General features: G+C 60.2%; 1 protein-coding gene across 1 annotated transcript in view; it reads left to right on the forward strand.

The window, feature by feature from the left end:
* Window positions 1-17,497, forward strand: part of IL6R (interleukin 6 receptor) — a 40,857-nt gene extending 23,360 nt beyond the window's left edge. The window contains exons 9-12 of the mRNA XM_086694556.1: window positions 6,511-6,557; window positions 7,692-7,761; window positions 10,461-10,551; window positions 15,985-17,497. Of these exons, the coding sequence (XP_086550682.1) occupies window positions 6,511-6,557; window positions 7,692-7,761; window positions 10,461-10,551; window positions 15,985-16,231 (455 nt within the window). The 3' untranslated portion in view covers window positions 16,232-17,497. The remainder of the gene's footprint in view (window positions 1-6,510; window positions 6,558-7,691; window positions 7,762-10,460; window positions 10,552-15,984) is intronic.
* The last annotated feature ends 2,181 nt before the right edge of the window (window positions 17,498-19,678 follow it).

Here is a 19,678-nt window from a genome sequence, read left to right on the forward strand (position 1 = left end):
GGGCAGAGCCAGGGGAAGTGCCAGGGGCTTTGGGCTGGACACCAGGGAGCGCCGTGGGAGTGAGGGTTAGCGCCCCACCTCCAGCACAGTCCCAGGGCCGTTGGGCTTGTCTGTGCCCTGGCACCAGGGCGCTCCCCAAGCGCAGGACCCCCGCGTGCAGGCCGCGCCTGCCCCCTGGCCTCGGCCTGGGGGTGCTGACCTCTGGGGACGCGGGGGGTCGTGGGGAGCACGGCGGAGCACGGAGTCAGGGCCGGTGACCCGTCAGAGCCTCGGCCGGGCCGTGGGGAAAGTGGGGACGCTGTGGTGCGTCTCGTTCCCTTCGGGGAGTCGTCTGTAAAACGCGCTGCAGCCTGTTTTCCGAAGGAAATGCTCCTGGTGACGTACTTTCTGCCAGTCTGTCCCGGCTTCCGGTGCCGTCACACCCGCGTGGGTCGGGGGAGCCAACGTGTGCGCCCGGCGTGTCCTCTGTGCGCGTGGGTCCCGGCTGCCCTGCTCGGTGCTCTGTGCCCGGGTCCCGCAGGGCAGGCGGGTGTCGATGAGCACGCCCAGTGTCGCTTTGCCTGTCTGCTCGTGGCCGGGCACGTACTGTCTCCTGTCCTGGCGTGTCGGAGCCTGGAGGTCCGGTGGTTGTTTTGTGCGGCCGCCAGGCCGGCCGGGACCGAGAGCCCTGGTGAAAGTCTGCACGAAGCCAGAGAGGAGACGTCCTTCCGCACACGGGGCGTTGTGGGGCCGCGGCGACCGCGGGGCAGCCCAGACAGAGCCGGGGAAGCTTCACGGGGGTGGGGGGAGGGGTTGTGTCGAGTCCTGGAGGGTGTGTGGGACTGTCCCCACAGAGAAGGGGACAGCAGGCCGGCCGTGCAGCGAGCAGAAGGTCCAGCACCTGCACAAGGTGGCTTGGGATAAGGCAGGTGCCGGAAGGCCTGTTCCAGGCAGGGGGGGCTGGTGCAGGGTGGAGAGGGCCCGTGCGGCTTGGATCCCCCCCCCCCAGCTGCTCTGGGAGGCCAAGTGAGCCCCCCAAGTGAGAGGGGCGGTCAGCCCCTCTCGAGTGGGAGGCCGCCCTCCAGGCCCCTCCTCCCGCGGCCCCGACAGGGTGGCATCGAGCGAGCCCCTTTGCAGAGCGAGCGTGGGGCGGGGGCCTGGGCAGCCCTTCGGACCCGCTCCCACGGCATGCTCACCGCGTGCAGCCTGGCCCCGGGCGGGTGCTGGGGCTTGCGGGCACAGGAGCCCTTGGGGTGTCCCGAGGCCGGAGCTGGGGGCCTCCCCGAGCCCAGGTGGGAACGGCCGGGGTTCGGGGGCCCGTCGGGCACAGGTTTCTGCAGAGGCTGTGCCCCGAGGGGCCTCCCAGGGCGGCGGCCAGCGGACCCCCACGCCTGGCCGCTCACTCACCTCCCCATTCCGGCGGCCCCAGGCACCTGCACACGTGTGTCCCACCGCCTGGGGGGGCCGCCCCGGTGAGCCCTGCCTGCACGCTGCCCGGTGCACTCACTCCTGCGCGCTGGGCCTCCACCGGCTGTGACATTTCTGAAGAGAGCTTTAGGGCCATATAAGGTTGCCAACCTTTAGAGGTTCATTCATTTTTGAGAGAGAGAGAGAGAGAGAGAGACGGACAGAGACAGAGCGTGAGCAGGGGAGGGGCAGAGAGAGGGGGAGACCCAGCATCCGAAGCAGGCTCCGGGCTCCGAGCCGTCGGCACAGGGCCCGACGCGGGGCTCGAACTCCCGGACCGCGAGATCGTGACTTGAGCCGAGGTCGGACGCTCAACAGGCGGAGCCCCCCAGGCGCCCTGTGGTTGCCAACTTTTAATTTTGCTCAGTAAGGACGCGAATAGTTAAGTAAAGTGTTGCTGTGGCCGTATTGGCATTTTCCACCGCGTCACGAAGAAGGGGTGAGACGCTTCGGCAGCCAAGCTGCTCCCCCGAGGTTTTCTCCTGCGGCCTCAGACTAGGGGGCTCTCTGCAGACCACCCAGGGGTGCTTGGGGCCCGGCCGCAGGGGACCGTCAGCGCCTCCGTGAGGGCTTTGTGTTCGCACCACGGGAGGGGCAGTGATTGACTTTCTGGTGGGTGGTTTGTGGCCTGTGTAGGCAGGTGGGAGGCAGGGGCTGAGCCCAGAGTGGGTGGCCCTGCAGACAGCTGTCCCCTGGCCCCCTTCCTGCGGGCGTCTGGCTCTGTGGTTCATCCCCCTGTCCCTGTCCCCTCACCTCTCTGCAACCTCGGCCTCCCTTTTTCTTTTTCCGCTTTTTATTCCTGGCCCACTTGTCTTGCTCTCTGTACCCCTACCCCTGAGCCCTGCCCTTAACTGGTCATAATATGCAATTTAAAAATATTCTCTTAGAAAAAATGTATGTTCTCTGCACCTCCCCGGTTTTATTGCGATATAATTGACACATCGTGTCGCGTTAGTTTCAGAGGTACAACTTAATGACTTGGTATTTGTATATGTTGCTGAATGATGATCACACCGTCTGTCCGTCACCACACATAGTTACAGATAGTGTGTCTCTTGTGATGAGAACTTCTAAGATCCAGTCTCGGCAACTTTCAAATAAGCGATGTGGGCACTGTTCACTGTGGTCGCTGTACCGTGCGTCACAGCCCCAGGACTTGTTATTATTTTGTAAAAAATGTTTACAAAGTTTCTTTATTTATTTTGAGAGAGTGCATGGGAGGGACTGGAGAGAGAGAATCCCAAGCAGGCTCTGAGCTGCCAGCACACAGCCTGAGGTGGGGCTCGAACTCACGAACTGAGAGATCGTGATCTGAGCTGAAATCAAGAGGTGGACTCTTAACCCACTGAGCCAGCCAGGCAACCCCCGCCCCCAGGACTTGTTACGTTCTTTGTTCCCAATTCTGAGGTCAGTTGTTATTCATTCATTCATTCATTCATTCATTCATTTATTTTAATGTTTATTCATTTTTGAGAAAGAGTGTGTGAGCGGGGGAGGGGCAGAGAGAGAAGGAGACACAGAATCCGAAGCGGGCTCCGGGCTCTGAGCTGTCAGCACACAGCCCGACGAGGGGCTCGAACCCACAAACTGCGAGATCATGACCTGAGCTGAAGTTGGATACTCAACTGACTTAGCCCCCCAGGCACCCCAGGTCCGTTTTAAAACAAATATCGTGCACCAGGCTGGGGTACTTTCGGCGCGTGTGATCTCAGGTGATCCGTCCCGGAGGAAGCTGTCCGCCTCGCTCAGAAATGAGGAGACGGTGTCTAAGAGAGGTTTGGTGTCTTGACCAGATTATCTGTTTATCGGTCCTGAAGGCCTCTGCCTTCTTTACCCTGGACTTCTCTGTTCCAAAACCCGAGCAGACAGACTCAGACCAACCCTCAAGTTAACGGAAAGAAGTTTCTTGTTTTAAGAACTCGTGTGAAAAAAACGCCCAAAACTCATGTGTGTTCACTAATTTTGTTAGGAATGTGAAAGTGCCTCCTGTCGCCTCGGAAATAGTCACACAAGGAAAACCCGCAGTGGCAACACGCTTCATGTTTCAAGTAGTCTTTTTCCTAAGTGCTTTTCCATAATCGAAATTTTACTAACTACACGGTTCTTGAGAAAAATGTGTTAAATACTAGGTTCACAGAGATGAGTAAGATATAGACTCTGAATCTGAGAAATGTTCAATCTAGAGATGGTTTTAAAATAAAGAAAAAAAGTGCGTTCTTAGAGCCAGAAAGATTTGTCACTTCTTACAAAACTGGGCAAGTTGTTGAACGTCCCTGTGGCTGTTGCCCCGTCTGTAGAATGGGGGTGAGTAACGAGACTGTGACAGAGTGACCGAGTGCTGTCCTGAAGCCTGGACTTGTGAAGTCATGTGAAGTAGGAGGCTGGCACGTGGTAGGTGCTCCGTAAATGCAGGCTCTCGTTACACCACAGCCACTTCCGGGGCCGCGGGGACACGAGGGACACGGGGATACGGGGACGTGAGGGACACAGGGATACGGAGCTGCGGGGACACGGGGATATGGGGACACGGGTGTGCGTTCTTTCTCTCGCCCAACTCGCCAGCCGGAGGGAGACGTTAGGAAATAGAAATGCTTTTGCCTAAACAGGAAAACACAATGCGTTCCCTGATGTGGGCAACGTCTCTCTGAGCCTCAGTGTCTTTGTAAAGCTCTGAGCTCACGGTGCCTGCCTCCTGGGGACGCTGAGTGTAAAACGGGACAGAACTGAAGGCGCCTGGACCCCTCGGGGCTGGTGCGTCGTGGCCGTCCACAAAGGCTGGTGCCGGCAACGTTCGTGATACTTTACTGGTGGTCTGGGCCTGACTGCCCTTGAGCCCCAGTGTGTCCGTCTGTAAAGTGGAAATGGTTTTTATTCAGAACAACGCAAAAGACTTTACCTTCTCTCTCTGGGGACAGAATGGTCTGAATCAGGGCCCCATGGTCATCAAGGTCACCTGAGACTTTTAAAAAGTCTCATTTTGTGAGACTTAATTTTAAGGTATTTTGTTACTAATGTTTGTTTATTTTGAGAGAGAGAGAGAAAGAGAAAACGAGCTGGGAAGGGGCAGAGAGAGAGGGAGAGAGAGAATCCCGAGAGGGCTCCGTGCTGTCAGCACAGAGCCTGACGAGGGGCTTGAACTCGGGACCCTGAGATCACGACCCGAGTCGAAGCCAAGAGTCGGATGCTTAACCGACCGAGCCACCCAGGCGCGCCTGTAGAGCCTTTAAAACCCCCGATATCTGGGTCCCAGCCCCGAGGTTCTGAGGCCACAGACCAAGGATGGGATCTAAAGAGCCACACAGGAAGGGAACGTGGCTGGGTTTGGGAAGCCCTGGACCGAGTGACCGTCTGTGGTCAGCTGTATGTCCCGGCAGGGCTGCCCCGACTCCTGGTTTTAGCTCTCGTTAGTGCCCCGTGCCCTGTGCTCGGCCGGCCGTCGCCCGCTGTGCACCTGCATGTTCTCCGCTAGGCACTGGCTCCTCCCCGTCTTCCCCAGGCTGATCTCGGGCTGACTGGCTGTGTGATCTTGGACTAGCTGCTTTCCCTCTCTGGGCTCTGTTTCCTCTGCACAATGGGATGGTGAACATGCTCTGGTGTCCCCTCCAGGGCTGCTGCTGTGTGTTTCCTCCCCTCCTGGGGACAGCACTGTCCTGCTGGACATTCCCTCCTGAGCAGAAGCGTGGTCACCTTCTCTGTCCCCTTATTCTACTCCTGGTTCAGGTTAGGCTCCGTATCTTTGTGTAAACTGTTTCCGTAGTGTTTTTAACTTCTCAACGGAAAAATGATGGGCTGGAAAGAAAATATTTAAACCCCAGAGCATTCCACCCGTGGCCTGTCACAGTTCAGGCCCTGGTCCCTCGGGCCCACGCTTGCCGCAAGGCCTGTCCTCTTGTTGGTGCTCGTGCTTCGATGCCTGGCCTCCTGTGGCGGGGTGGGGGGGGGGCGGGGTTCTGCAGAAATACTGTTCCCAGGAAGGGGGGGCCTCCTGTGTGCCTGGACCATGTCCCTTACTGGGCAAAGCCTACCAAACCCACCCGGGCGGATGAGAACTTAACTATTTTTTATTGTGAAAGGTGAATAGAAGAAAATTAAAATGTTGGGGTGCCTGGGGGGCTCAGGTCATGATCTCATGGTTTTTGGGTTCGAGCCCCATATCTGGCTCTGTGCTGACAGCACAGAGCCTGGAGCCTCCTTTGGATCCTCTGTCTCTCTCTCTGCCCCTCCCCCACTCACGCTCTGTCTCTCTCTCTCTCAAAAATAAACATTTAAAAAATTAAAAAAAAAAATTTAATGTCAATAGTGCTTCCATCCAGTGACTTGTTCTGTTTGCTCCCTGTGTGTAAATATATATGTATGTATATAATGTATAATAAACAGTGATATAAATCTCTTTCTTCCCATCCACGTACTAACTAGGCCCAACCCTGCTTAGCTTCCGAGATCAGATGAGATCGGGCGTGCTCAGGGTGGTATGACCGTGGACTAAATCTCTTTCTTTAGGGACTTTACATCAGACCGTATGAGCCTCCCTTGTCTTGTATTTTTCGTATAACTATATTCTCAACATTTTTTGCCTTTTTTTTTTTTTTTAATTTTTTTTTTCAACGTTTATTTATTTTTGGGACAGAGAGAGACAGAGCATGAACGGGGGAGGGGCAGAGAGAGAGGGAGACACAGAATCGGAAACAGGCTCCAGGCTCCGAGCCATCAGCCCAGAGCCCGACGCAGGGCTTGAACTCACGGACCGCGAGATCGTGACCCGGCTGAAGTCGGATGCTTAACCGACTGCGCCATCCAGGCGCCCCTCTCCTTTATTTTTAAAGACTGTTGCAACCTATGGCTATCTCCTAACTTCTATAAGTATTTAATTTATGTAACGAATTTAATTATATATTTATATATGGTTTTGTACGTAATATTTATATATACACTTACATAACTAATTGTCTAGGGCTGGCTACCAGCTTATTCTAGCGTAACGTTCTTTTCGCCAACATGGCAACGCGCTTACTCTGGGAGAGTTCGGGGTCTGTCCGTCATTAATTGTGACTCTTCCGCCCACAGAACCCAGGAGCCCCCCAGCCAAGACAGAGGCGCCCCCCTCCACGCAGGTGAGTGGCCAGGACAGCAGCACCTGGGCTGGGGATTGTGGGCTGGCACCGGACGGAACTTGGTTCAGATCCCAGCCCTGCCACTTACTGGAAATGTGGCCACGGGCCAGTCACGTGCTCTCTTCGAGCCTCTGTACCACGGGGTCAGAGCAGTTCGTTTGTCCCAGGCCAGTCGCGGCCACGGTGGTCTGTGGAGTTGGCCGGCCTGGCTCGAAGGACGCCCTGTGCCTCGTGGCCGAGGTCTCGTCTCTGATCTGAGAGACACCGCTGAGCTCGGAATCAAATTCGGTGCATCTGAGCCTTTCCTTGGAGGGCTCGGAGGGCTCCCGGTGTCATAATTTTCTGGAAAGAGGATTACCTCTGAAGCTGCTTAACAAATCTCTGGGTAATCCAATTTCCCACCCAGCTGCCTGTCCTGTGGTCCTTAATCCCCTGAGGGCCAGCTAAACTGGGAGGCTCAGCCCCTCCTGGAGCCAGCAGCCCAGGGAGGGAGCCCCGGCCTCGCACCTCACACGTGGCCGATGCAGGGCTTCCCAGGCGCCGGCGGAAGAGGCTCCGGGTACAGCCCGTGCCGTGTGGCCAGGTGCGGGGTGGGCGCTGGCTGAGGGCCAGCCCAGATGCGCCCGGCGCTGAGCCCTGTACCCGCAGTCTCGTTTGATCCTGTCGTTAGCCGGGGTTCAGAGCTAAGGCGGTGGTGCCTGCGAGGGAGGAAAACAGATACCCACGTGGGCTCCAGGGTCTGTCCAAGGTCACAGAGCTGCTAAGTGGGGGGTCCAGGATTCTGGCCCGCGGTTTTCCCAGGAGATGGGGGCACCCGCACCTGGGCACGGGACGTGGGGGACAGTGCTGCCGTGGCCTGTCCGGGAGCCTCTCCTTTGGGAGAGGTGCCGCGCCCCAAGCCCTGGTGGAGAGGCAGCCGGGAGGGAGTCCTGCCTCTTGCTGGCGAGGTATAGGTACAAATGACGAAATGACGGTGCCGACGTTGAGGGGCTCAGGTCAGGAGCGGAGAGGTCCCCGAGACACAGCGAAGGATGCCATGGATGGACCATAGAGGGCTGAGGAGGAGGTCGGAGCTGGTCCCAGGTGATGGCGGAATCTGCAGAAACGCGCTTACAGGGGGGATCTCTGTTTTAGGCACCGACTACTAATGGAGACGATGAAAATAATCTCTTGAGAGATTCCGCAAATGCAACCAGCCTCCCAGGTAAGGACTGGGTGTATTCACACTCCGGTGATATCAGGGGCACAGGGACTTCTTGGCATCACGTCCGTTCTTATTCGGAAGTGTTGGCAGAAGGCCAGTCTGCTGAAGGGGAGGAGCTGTGACAGAGATGCTACTTTGCAGGCCCCCGTCTGAGGCCGTTGGCTGACGTAGGGTGAGGGAACCATAGGGAGAGTGGCACAGATCAGTGAAATATGCCCCAGCTCGCCTAGAATACAAACAAAAGGGTTGGAGTCTGACACGGAATGCAGGCTGGCGGAACTCTCTGGGAGCCTGGATTTCAGTGCTCCGCTCCCGTGTACCTGCAAGAGCAGGAAAGCTCACCAGCGTCAGGAAGGACCCGGGTCCGCCATACGTGTGGGGCTCCCGGAGCGCAGGCTGGGGCCTCAGCACGGCTCCTGGCTCTCTGTGGAAGCCCTCACCCCACCGGATGCTGGCTGCCCAGGCCCCATCCCGGTTGCAGGCCCTGCTACAATGCACCTGGGAAGGACCTGCTGACTACCTGGGCCTGAGTTCTGCACAGCTGGGGGCTCGGGGGGACCGAAGCCACCCCACCCTCCCCGGGTCAGGCTCCGATGGAGGAAAGCAGGGAGTGCGGTGGAGAGCGGTGTGGAGACGGCCAAAGCAGAGGCATCGATAAAGCGAGGGGAATTTGGAGATGTCCGAGGGTGTGTGCAGTTGCGATCACAGAACGTTCTGGGGGAGGTGCCGTTTGAATGGGCCTCGAGTGGTAGGGTGGGGGTAGGGTGCAGTTCAGGGGCTGCGGTGGGGAGGGGCCTCAGCAAGGAGCTCCTCCAGCCCTGTCTCCGGGAAGGCCGTCCGTGGGTCCCTCGATGGCCAGGCTCCCTGCCCAGTGCCCAGTGGGCACGTGCCCGTGGCCTGATGCTCGCTGGGCATTTCATACTTATGTCGGAAACTGAGCACTTGATGCCCCCGGCCCTTTCCAGCCCCAGTCTCTTCTTTTCCATCCTCCTCGTCTTGGGAACCGGTGCCACATGCACTGGGCCGCTCAGGGCGGTCGGGGGCGGGCGGAGGGGGTCGAGCGCGCGTCCTCTTCTACCCCTGCCCCACGTCCAGTCCCTGAGCCCTGCTGTTCCCAGGGACTCGTCCCCTCTGCCAGGACTTCAGGAGCTGGTGCGGGTCTCCCGTCTTTTCCTCCTAACCCCCAACAGACCCTCTCCAGCCAGCAGCCAGAGCGACTGTGCAGTCACAGATCTGGGCTCTGGTCTCTGTGGGGCCAGTGCCTGTCTCAGACCTCACCTCGTGCACTCTCCCTGTGGCTCGCTCTGTACTCACATTCTCTACCTCAGGGCCTTTGCACACGCTGCCTGCACTCACATTCTCTACCTCAGGGCCTTTGCACACGCTGCCTGCTCTGCCCGTGTGCTCTTCCCCTGACCTGGCCAGCTCCTTTACACAGCCAGGCCTCTGCTCAGAGCCCTCTGCTAGGGGCCTGTCCTACGTCTGACGCCCCACCCCCAGCCCCCACCCCTGTCACTCCTTGACCTTCCTCTGCTTTCTTTGTCGTCATTGCCCTTGCCCCTGCCCCTGCTAAGGTCACGTGACATTTATTTGTTTGTCTCTCTGTTGACTAGAATGTAAGATCCAGGAAGGCGGGAGCTTTTCTGTCAGCCTGTATCCCTGTGGCTCTGAACAGAGACTTCTATCGATAAATAGTCAATAAACATTTGTTGAATGAGGGAAGGAACAAATATCAAAGACAGTGAAGTGTTAGTGAGGAAGCCAGTCATACTGCCTCTGTTACACGGCCGTCTCTGCCGGGTGCGGGGACACCCGTCCTGCAGCCGGTGCCCGGTCTGGGCTCCTGACAGCTGCGTCCAGCAGGCGCTTGAAGTGATGAGCGTCAGGAGGCATCGCGGCCCATGGTGGACACGCCTGGAGGAGCCCGGGAGCCGCGAGGGTGTGTGGGCCCAGCCACAGAGTGTGGACTCCGGGCACCAGCTCCGTGTGGCAGCTGTGGGAGGGGACGTGGTTGCCCACGAACCAGTTTGTTCTTTCGGTCCCCGCAGAGCCTGCTGTGTGCGGGCTCCGCATGAGCAAGGGGGGGTTGACTGTGGGGACACCTATGGTCCCGCTGCCGGGAGCTCGAGCTGCAGCTGGAGAGGTGCCCGCGGGCGCCTGGAGCGAGGTCGCTCCGCAGAGGAAATGGCATCACCTCTTGTGACGCCAAAGGTCTGGTTGGGGCTGGACGGCTCAGGCGGGAAGAGCATTCTGGAAGGGAAGAAGGAGACTGGGGGCCGGGGTGGGGGGCTCCGGAAGGAGCAGGAACATGGCACGTGGCGGACAAATGAGGTCCACGTGGCTGGGGCTTGAGGACCAAGTAGGGTGACAGGTGACACCCCAGTGGAGAAAGCTTGATTTCACCTGCCTGAGCCCCTGACACCGTCCTCAGTGGAGCTGCGTCGACGGGGTCCCCAAAGCCTCCAGGCTGTTGCACCCCTGTGCCTTGGGGGCCGGGCCAGAGCTGTTCAGCGGGGGGGTGGGGGGGGGGTGGGGGGGCCTCTCTCGCCGGGGCTGGGACCCCGGGGTCGCACTGGGCTGGGCCGAGTCCTCTGGAGCCGGCTCTGGTGGGCTAGCAGGGCAGGCCTCCGGGGCGAGGTTCCCTCGGGTCCTGACAGCACCTGGTTTCCTATTCCTCCTCCTGTTCTCTCTCCTCCTAGTGCAAGACTCTTCGGTGCCACTGCCCACCTTCCTGGTGGCCGGAGGAAGCCTGGCCTTCGGAACGCTCCTGTGCGTTGGCCTCGTCCTGAGGTGAGCAGGGTCCGGGGGACCCGTGGCCTCGTCCCGTGGTGAGCAGGGTCCGGGGGGCCTGTGGCCTCATCCCGTGGTGAGCGGGGTCCGGGGGGCCTGTGGCCTTGTCCCGTGGTATACAGGGTCCAGGGGGGGTAGTGGCCTCGTCCCGAGGTGAGCAGGGTCCGGGGGGCCCGTGGCCTCGTCCTGTGGTGAGCAGGGCCCTGGGGGCCCGTGGCCTCGTCCCAAGGTGAGCGGGGTCCGGGGGACCCGTGGTCTCGTCCTGTGGTGAGTGGGGTCCGGGGGGCCCATGGCCTCGTCCCGTGGTGAGCGGGGCCCAGGGGGGCCCGTGGCCTCGTCCTGTGGTGAGTGGGGTCTGGGGGGCCCATGGCCTCATCCTGAGGTGAGCAGGGTCCGGGGGACCCATGGCCTTGTCCTGTGGTGAGCAGGGTCTGGGGGGTCCGTGGCCTCGTCCCAAGGTGAGCAGGGTCTGGGGGACCCGTGGCCTCGTCCCGTGGTGAGTGGGGTCCGGGGGGCCCGTGGCCTTGTCTCGTGGTGAGCAGGGCCCAGGGGGGCCCGTGGCCTCGTCCCATGGTGAGTGGGGCCCGGGGGGCCGTGGCCTCATCCCGTGGTGAGCAGGGCCCGGGGGACCGTGGCCTCATCCCAAGGTGAGCAGGGTCCGGGGGCACCCATGGCCTCGTCCCATGGTGAGTGGGGTCTGGGGGGCCCGTGGCCTCGTCCCGTGGTGAGCGGGGCCCAGGGGGGCCCGTGGCCTCATCCCGTGGTGAGCGGGGTCCTGGGGGCCCGTGGCCTCGTCTCGTGGTGAGCGGGGCCCGGGGGGCCGTGGCCTCGTCCCGTGGTGAGCAGGGTCTGGGGGCCTGTGGCCTCGTCCCATGGTGAGCGGAGCCCGGGGGGCTGTGGCCTCGTCCCAAGGTGAGCAGGGTCCAAGGGGCCTGTGGCCTCGTCCCATGGTGAGCGGAGCCTAGGGGGGCTGTGGCCTCGTCCCATGGTGAGTGGGGCCTGGGGGGCTGTGGCCTCGTCCAAGGTGAGCAGGGTCCAAGGGGCCCGTGGCCTCGTCCCGTGGTGAGCGGGGGCCTGGGGGGGCCGTGGCCTCATCCCGTGGTGAGTGGGGCCCAGGGGACCGTGGCCTCGTCCCAAGGTGAGCAGAGCCCGGGGGGCCGTGGCCTCATCCTGTGTGAGCGGGGCCCGGGGGGGCCGTGGCCTCGTCCCATGGTGAGCGGGGCCCGGGGGGACCGTGGCCTCGTCCCGTGGTGAGCGGGGTCCAAGGGGCCCGTGGCCTCGTCCCGTGGTGAGCGGGGCCCGGGGGGCCCATGGCCTCGTCCCGTGGTGAGCGGGGTCCTGGGGGCCCATGGCCTCGTCCCGTGGTGAGTGGGGCCCGGGGGGGCCCGTAACCTCGTCCCGTGGTGAGTGGGGCCCGGGGGGGCCGTGGCCTCGTCCCGTGCTGAGTGGGGCCCGGGGGGGCCGTGCTGGCCTCCCCCTCCTCATCTAGCTTGTGCTGCTGGTGGCGGCATGTGTTTTAGAGGAAGAACTGGCCAGATTTGAAGACGGATCAGATGAGCGGGAGGAGGGGCAAGGGTCCAGTGTGACCCTCAGGTCTCTTGCCTCAGCAGCTGGGCGCGTGGCGGATTGTCAGTCTCGCGGAGACTGCGAGCATGTAGACAGGATGCGGGCAAGGCCAGGACAATCTGTGTGGAATTCCAACACGGGAAGGTTGTGTAGACACAAAGGGGAGCCAGGAACCGTGCTGACGGATCAGAGGGGGGTGGGGTGTGTGCGAGACACAGAAGTGAGGCGTCAGGCCCTGGGGCTGCAGTGCCGTTCCACGTGGTCTGTCCCACGGGAGCCGTGTACAGACATGGGGAGGGTGCCACGCGGGCATCAGCACGGAAGTCTGTCCCCGGGAGGTCCGAGGGGCCTGGCCACACCTCCCGGGGACCTGCAGGGGTCACCTTTCAGTGCTGTGTCCTCGCACCTCTCCAGCTGAGGTTAGGAAACACACAGGCCGATGGGCACCGTGCCCCCTTCACGTGGCCTCTCCCACCGGGTGGCCGTCGGCTTTGTCACTCACACCGAGCTTGCGGACACGTCAGCCAGCAGTGCTCCTGAGGCGTGGGCAGGAGGCGTGTTCGTGGCCTTGGCGGGAGCTCACGGTGTTGCCTGTGCTGAGGTCTCGGGAGGCTTGGCCGGTGGCTGGACCAGCTCAGGGCGAACTGGAGCCTGTCCCTCCTGCCTCTTGTCTGGTGGCGGCTGTCCGGGTTGTCGCTGGTGATCGTGAGGGGAGGCTTGGGGGCGAGAGACCGCCACGCTCCCGGGGCCCTTGCGCAGTCTCTGGAGCGGCCGTGGCACCACGGTGGTCCGGGTGACGACTCAGACTGCGTTCGGGGTGGCGTCCGCTTGGACGCCCAGCGCAGTGGTGAGCCGGTCGTGTGGAGGGTGTGCGGGTGAGGCCAGAGCGTGGGAGGCCGAGGTCTCACCGGCTCTTACACGTTTGGAGCAGAGAGGGGCCCTGCCAGCACTCGCCGCCCCTCTCCTGCTGCCTGCGGGCCCGCCACGGACCCCACCGAGGAACCGTCGGGGCCTCCACTTGGCCCTCGAGGAGGCTGGAGCTGGGGGAGCGTGGGAGACAGCGGCTGCAAAGGCCAGGATCCAAACCCCAAGCTCATGTTCTGTGGATGTGGCTGTCACGGTCGTTTAGGGAAGTTCTTTACTTTTACAAATGAGGGAGCGGACCTGAGAAGCAGGGTGACTTTGCGCCTGGAGCCAGGACTAGAGCCCGAGCCCCGAGAGTCCCCACCCACTAGGCTAGCCTGCTGTGGCCGACGTGGGCCCGGGGAGTGCGGCCCGTCCGCTCCTGGCCGGTGGCTTCACTGACCGGCAGCCCCATCTCGCTGTGCCGTTCACCACTGAGCGAGAAGCGTTAGGCTGGGCGCTAACCGCCTGCTGTTCGTCATAAAGCTTGTTTGCTCACCTGCGGATGGTGCTTGGACGCTGGGTGGTTGCTACGAGCCTCGTGTTGAGAACACACAGTAATTTATTTCCTCGCCTGGTGACTTTCCATTTTCTCTCGTCTCAGGCAAATTTATTTGGAAACAGGCCAGTTCTTTTTTTTTTTTAATTTTTTAAAATGTTTATTTTTGAGAGAGAGAGAGAAACAGAGCAAGCAGGGGAGGGGCAGAGAGAGGGGGAGACAGAATCCGAAGCAGGCTCCAGGCTCCCAGCCGTCAGCACAGAGCCCGACTTGGGGCTCGAACCCGCGAACCATGAGATCATGACCTGAGCCGAAGTCGGATGCTCAACCGACTGAGCCACCCAGGCGCCCCTCATCCCAATGTTTTAAAACCACCTTGTGTGTCGCTTCTCACTGGGTTACTTGTTTAAAAGAGTGACAGTTGTTATAAATGTTTTAAAATTTTTCTTTTAGCTGCAGAAACTTTTCTTAAAACATTATGAAGCCCAAATATGTAAGACACGAGGTGGCGACGGGTGCATGAAGTCTGGCCGCTCAGCTTGGTTCTTTGCCCCCATGTCCCAACCTCTCCAGCCCCCGGCCTGCTCAGACCCCCCGCTCAGGCCGGAGCAGTGCCTGCCGTGGATGCCCCCCAGGCTGGCTGCAACCAAAGTCCCTTTGAGCCTAGTCATTTGTAGAAAGCGTCTCATTCACTCAAAATATTTCAAAAGAAGAAAAGCTCGTCGTTCTTAGTTACCCATCCAGTTAGTTGCTTTGGAAAAAAGAGGTCAGACGCTGCTCTCCCTGTAGGTTAAATAATGTCGATAGAGGCTTCAAAACAAATTTGTTTGCTAAATGGTGATAAGTAGAAGGAAGAAAAAATCCTGCGGTATCCAAAGACGGCCTTTTTGCTTGTTAAAACGTGAATGTGGTCGAAGTCTGGCCGATACAGACAAGCGCACACGTCCCAAGCCAGCAGGTCCACGAGCTTGCGCGAAGTGAGCGTATGGTCCACAGCCCGATCAAGAACCGTGGCGTTTGGATGCGTTTCCCGAGCCTCGTCCTCAGCTCAGTTCTGTCCTCACGGCGCCGTGACTGTCCTGTATCCACAGCCGTGAGTCCTGCCTTGTGAATTTGGCCTCAGTTACAACCTAAGCGCTTTTCCCGCATCGTTTTGCTGCTGTTACACCTCACTTTCCTGAACTTCAGGAAATTCCTGAGCCGCTGTCGGGCCGCTGTGCCCAGGCTCGCTCCAGCAGCCTTCGATGGGCGTTCGGGTGGGTTTGCTTTCACAGACGACGCCGAGTCTGACACCTTCGCGCGGAACGCTTTTCCCACAGCCCTGCTATTTCCTTGGGGTGTTTTCTCAGAAATGGAACTCCTGGGTCAGAGGGTCTGAATATTTTGAAACGCGGAGTGTCATGCCTGCCCTCGGCTCTCCCCTGAGGGAGGGTAACTGCCCCCAAGGGCCCCGCTGCCTTCCCTGCCCGGTGCCTGAATGGCGGAGCCTTCAGGAACATTCTGAAGATTGTTTATTCCATTTGGGTAACAGGCTAGCAGCCAATGGCAGATTGGAGCCAACTCTCCATGATTTATCGTCACCAGAACAGGAATAGCCTGTTGATATAAAAAGAAACCCAAGGAAAATCCCCAAACCTTGTTTTTGACACTGGTTTCCCTCCTCCCTCCAAGCCCTTCCTGGAGCAGCTGACGTCAGGTGGGGCCGAAGGAGGTGACAGAGGGGAGCGGGGCAGCGGTGGCAGCGGGGTGCCGGCCGCGTGGTCACGGGGCCCCTCAGGAAGGGGCCTGATGTATCTTTGGAGACTCTGGCCCGCGAGTGGCTTTCTCGGCCCCTGCGCCCTGGCCGTGGGCCCGGCGCAGAGCAGCCTGAGGGGAGCCGTGATCGGAGATGCTTATCTCCTTCCTGCTGAAGATCTGCTTTCCTGTCAGATGAGTCACTTGTGCCCGACAGTGCCCACGGCGGGGTCTGTGCGGACTCACCAGCGTGGCTGGAGTGGCCCGGAGGAGCAGGGCTGCGGACGGAGGGGCAGGCCTGCCCCTGCTGAACGGAGGCTGCCAGCCGTCGGCCCCGCTGGCCGGAGCTTGACCCACAGGGCCATTTTCCTTCCTCTCTCTTCCAAGCGAATGGGCCTGGGACCCATGGTGCACCTGTGCGCAGCCTGTGGCACAGGACCGATGACGTGCTTAGTGCAGTGAAGGGACACGCCTGGCCACGCGTGCCTCAGTTTCCCCGTTTGTAAGTGGGACCAACAGTACACACGTGTCCCTTGGTGTGTTTTTGAAACCCCCAGCTCTTCAGAGCGCCGTGCCGTGTAAGCCCCTGTGATGGGGTAGGCGGCTCTCGCTCCTCTGAGCGGAAGGCCGGCGCCAGGCCCCCGGGGGAGCCAGCGGCCGGCGTTTCTCACTCGGGTCCGTCCCCGGGGCACTAACGGCCGTGTGCTTTGTCTTTGTCTGTCTCTGTGAAGGTTCAGGAAGACGTGGAAGCTGCAGGCCCTGAAGGAAGGCAAGGCCAGCACACAGCCGCCGTATGCTCTGGGGCAGCTGGTCCCCGACAGGCCCCAGCCCAGGCCGGGGCTCATCCCCCTCCTCTCTCCTCCCGTGAACCCCGGCAGCCTCGGGTCTGACAACACGTCGGGGCACGGCCGGCCGGACGCCAGGGGCCCCCGGAGCGCTTACGACGTCACTAACAGAGACTACTTCTTACCCAGATAGCTGGCTGGGCGCGCGGGGCAGGCGGGGGCCAGGCCGGCGGCCCTGCCGTGTGCGGGACAGAGCGCCAGCCGGCCCCTCTCGGGCGCCGGCGGCGCGGGGCGGCCTCGAAGGAGGCGCTTGGCTTCCTGGAACAGGCGTGCGGCCCCTGCTGGTGTCCGGGAACCGCCCCTTCCCACACGCCCCCGAGGGGCCCGAGCCCACGCAGGCTTGTGGGTCCACCGTGTTGGACGCTCGGGGGAGCAGAGCCGGGCGTGGGCTGTGCAGGCTGTGCGTGGCGTACTTGACCTGCTGGCCGTCCGCACACCCCGCTCGCCTCCACCAGCTGCACCCTGCGGCAGGTGGGACCCCAGCCGCCGGCCCCCTGGTGCCCTGCACTGAGCCACCTCCCAGCTGGAGTCCCAAGTGCCTTCAACATGCAGTCTTCTCAGGTCCGAGGGCGGGAGAGGGCTCGCCTGCCTTCCCCACACCTGAAAACAGCACAGACGGGTCGGAGAGCGTCTCAGGGCCTGGGGGTCTGAAGTGGAATCGTTCTCACTTCCTCACTCGCATCGTGCTGTATGGGAAGGGTGATCCTGGGCACTGGCTGGACCGCAAGCAGGTGCACTGGCTCCAGTTCCCCGTCTGGACCCCAGGACTAAAGGAGGAGAGACGAAAAGGGGGGCAGGTGCTGGGGACAGGCCTCCTCGCCCCCCCAAGAACTGGCAGCGGGGGCCTCCTCCGTGGCGGTGAGGGGTTCACACCCGCTTTGCTCCGCCTCCGTCTACTTTGTTTTCAGCTGAGCCCGAGGAAACAAGGGAAGATGATATTTATGTGAAAAGACAGAAAGCAAGAATGTATGTTAACCTGCTTTTTACGAGAACTGCTGTTTGATGTTGAGAGGGCGCGAGAGCCCGCGTTCGCCCCGTGTCGGGACAGGAGTCACTTCGGTGAGGACGAGGACGCTTGTGTAGCACAAAACTGCGTCAAGGGGAAGAGGAGGAGAAAAGACAATTTTCCTTTTCGAGCAGAGTCAGGTTTCATTCTCTGTCTTGTTTTTTTTGTCCTAAAACAACTGCCTCTTTTCGAACCTGGGGCGAAGCAGCTGTTCCCCCCCAGGCAGCCTCAGGGGACACGCTGTCCAGCCCCCACCCCAGCCCCGGGCACGGGGGGCGGTGGCCTTCTTACAAAGTCTGCTTCTGTGGAGCCTTCTTCAGTTCCTTGAATTCGGTTCAGCTCAGCTGGGACGGGAGCAGCGCGGAGCGTGTGGCCGTGGCCGTGCGTGTGACCGTGGCCGTGCGTGTGGCCGTGGCCGTGCGTGTGGCCGTGGCCGTGAGTCCGGCCGTGACAACCGGGGGATGCTCAAGGGTTCCCCAGCAGTGCCCTCCAGCAGCATGGGCTGTCCCAGGATGAAGCTGTGATCAGTCAGCCTTGTGGCCACGGCCGAAAACTTAGGAACCACAGACTTTTCTCATCAGCTACCTTTTTAGAAGAACAACCACCAGCACCAGACAGGCGGCAGCGGGGTGGAATGACCACGAATCGCTCGCTGTTCGCCGGGCTCACACGGTCCCTGCCCCGGTGGGCGGGTTTCGTTGCCATGCTGTGGGCAGCTCTCAGGCCCTGATGCTGCTTTTGGAAACTGGTCTTAAGCCGACAGAAGTTAGGCAGGGGTTTTGTTGTTGTTGTTGTTTTTCTATACCGTTTCTTTGAGAACAGCAGAAACGCTGTGAACGGGAAATACGAAAAGCCAGTGTGTGCGTGAGAAAGGGTGACTCTGTGCCTGTGGGTCCTTGACTCTTCACGGGGCTCTACCCTGGTGGCAGGCTGAGCCGTAGGCGGAAGATGGCGATCCGGAGCTCTGGGCTGCTGAGGGCGCCAGTGCCGCTGTGATCTCCACGCTGTTACCGCTTTCGTTATTATTGTAACGAAACTGCCTTTTGTGTGTGTGTATTGAAGAGGGTTTTCTCCCTTTCTTTCTTTATAAGCTAGCGCAAATGAAGGAAGAGCGTTTTCCTCTGGGTTGTAGGCTGCTTGGCGGGCACAGGGGCCGCTGCCAAGCTCTCTCTCTGTGTGCCAATCGACGGCCGCCTCCCGGGCCCGTGACGCCTCCACGGCGATGTTACCCACCTGACACCGGCCGCCGCAGCGGTCACATGTGAAATGACGGCCCATCCTGCCGGGTGGGAAAAGTTGAAAATGCCCTGGTTCCAGGTCAGTTAACGTGGTCAGTAATTCCTGTAGCATTAATGAAAATCCGCTGGAGATGTCCGGGGTAGCATTGAATGTATCTGCAGAGCCTTTGGGAACTCCGAGAGCTCCTTGCTCAGATGGGGCCTTGCCCTTCCGTTTGCCAGGCTCCGGGCTCACAGAATCCCCGCCCCCCGCCCCGGGATGGGTCACCATCATCACGCGTGCCGTCGGCTGCTGGAGCCCGCCTGGTGGTGAACAGAGCAGGCTGGCAGTGCTCATGCCAGGTGGGTTTCCTGCAGAATGTTCAAGAATGTCTTGCCCAGCTGAGCTGTATCGCCTCGTCACAGGCCCTGAAGCCTGACCCAGTTGGGCACGAGGCTGGCAGCCGGCGTCAGGGAGAGTTGCTGTCTCAATCTGGAGACACGGGCACCGGGTGGCCCTTCCTGGCTTCCCCAGCTGCAACGGGGCTGTTGCTGGAAGGTGGGCCAGCGGGTTCAGGCTCTGCGCCAGAAGCCTCTGAGTGTCCCCCGCAGGGCCTCAGAGGGCCTCAGAGTTTCTATGACAACCTTAATGATTATCAGGAAATACTGCCAGTCTGCGAACGTCCCCGCTTTAGAAAGGAACAGCATGTAGCAAGGCTGTGCGTGCAGAAACCACGCCTGGATGGCGTCACGTGTCTGTTAAACACAATACCTCAACTTTACAATGTGGTTGGTTTTTTTTGAGAGAAATAATAGTTTTAATTTTTGTGTTTATTTGTTACCTAATTGCCTGAAAGCAAACACCAAACGCTGATGTCTGTATGTGGGGCAAAGGGTCAGTATGATGGTTTTCAATATTTTTTTCTTTTTATCAGCTATTTTGTGTTTAAAGTGAAAACTGTACGTGTCTGAAATAAATAATTTCTACAAATATGCTTGAGATGCAGTTATGCCTCGGGCACCGGGCTGCTTAGAGGAAGGACTTGCCTGATGAAAGGGGACAAGGGCTTAAAAGCGAGTGGAGCCCTCGCCCCCGCTCGCCCCGTGCAGGACCAAGTCGCCTCTAGAAAGAATCAGATAAGTCCAAGAAACAATAGCAATTTCTCGAAAGACTTTAATTGTACAAATGTTTCCCCAAACGAATCCCGGGGCTTCCGGAAGGGTGTGGGTGCCGGTGCCACGTTTACCGTCCCAGCGGGGAAGGAAGGGGATGGGCCGCGGCTCATCGGGGGGCTGTTTACTGAACAGGGGGCGTCAGCGGGATCACAGAGCTGCCGCGGCCTCCTGAGCGGCAGCC

Source organism: Puma concolor, chromosome E4 (genome assembly GCF_028749965.1).
Source record: "Puma concolor isolate L17-30 chromosome E4, mPumCon1.1.hap2, whole genome shotgun sequence".
In the NCBI taxonomy this organism is placed as follows: Eukaryota; Metazoa; Chordata; class Mammalia; order Carnivora; family Felidae; genus Puma; species Puma concolor.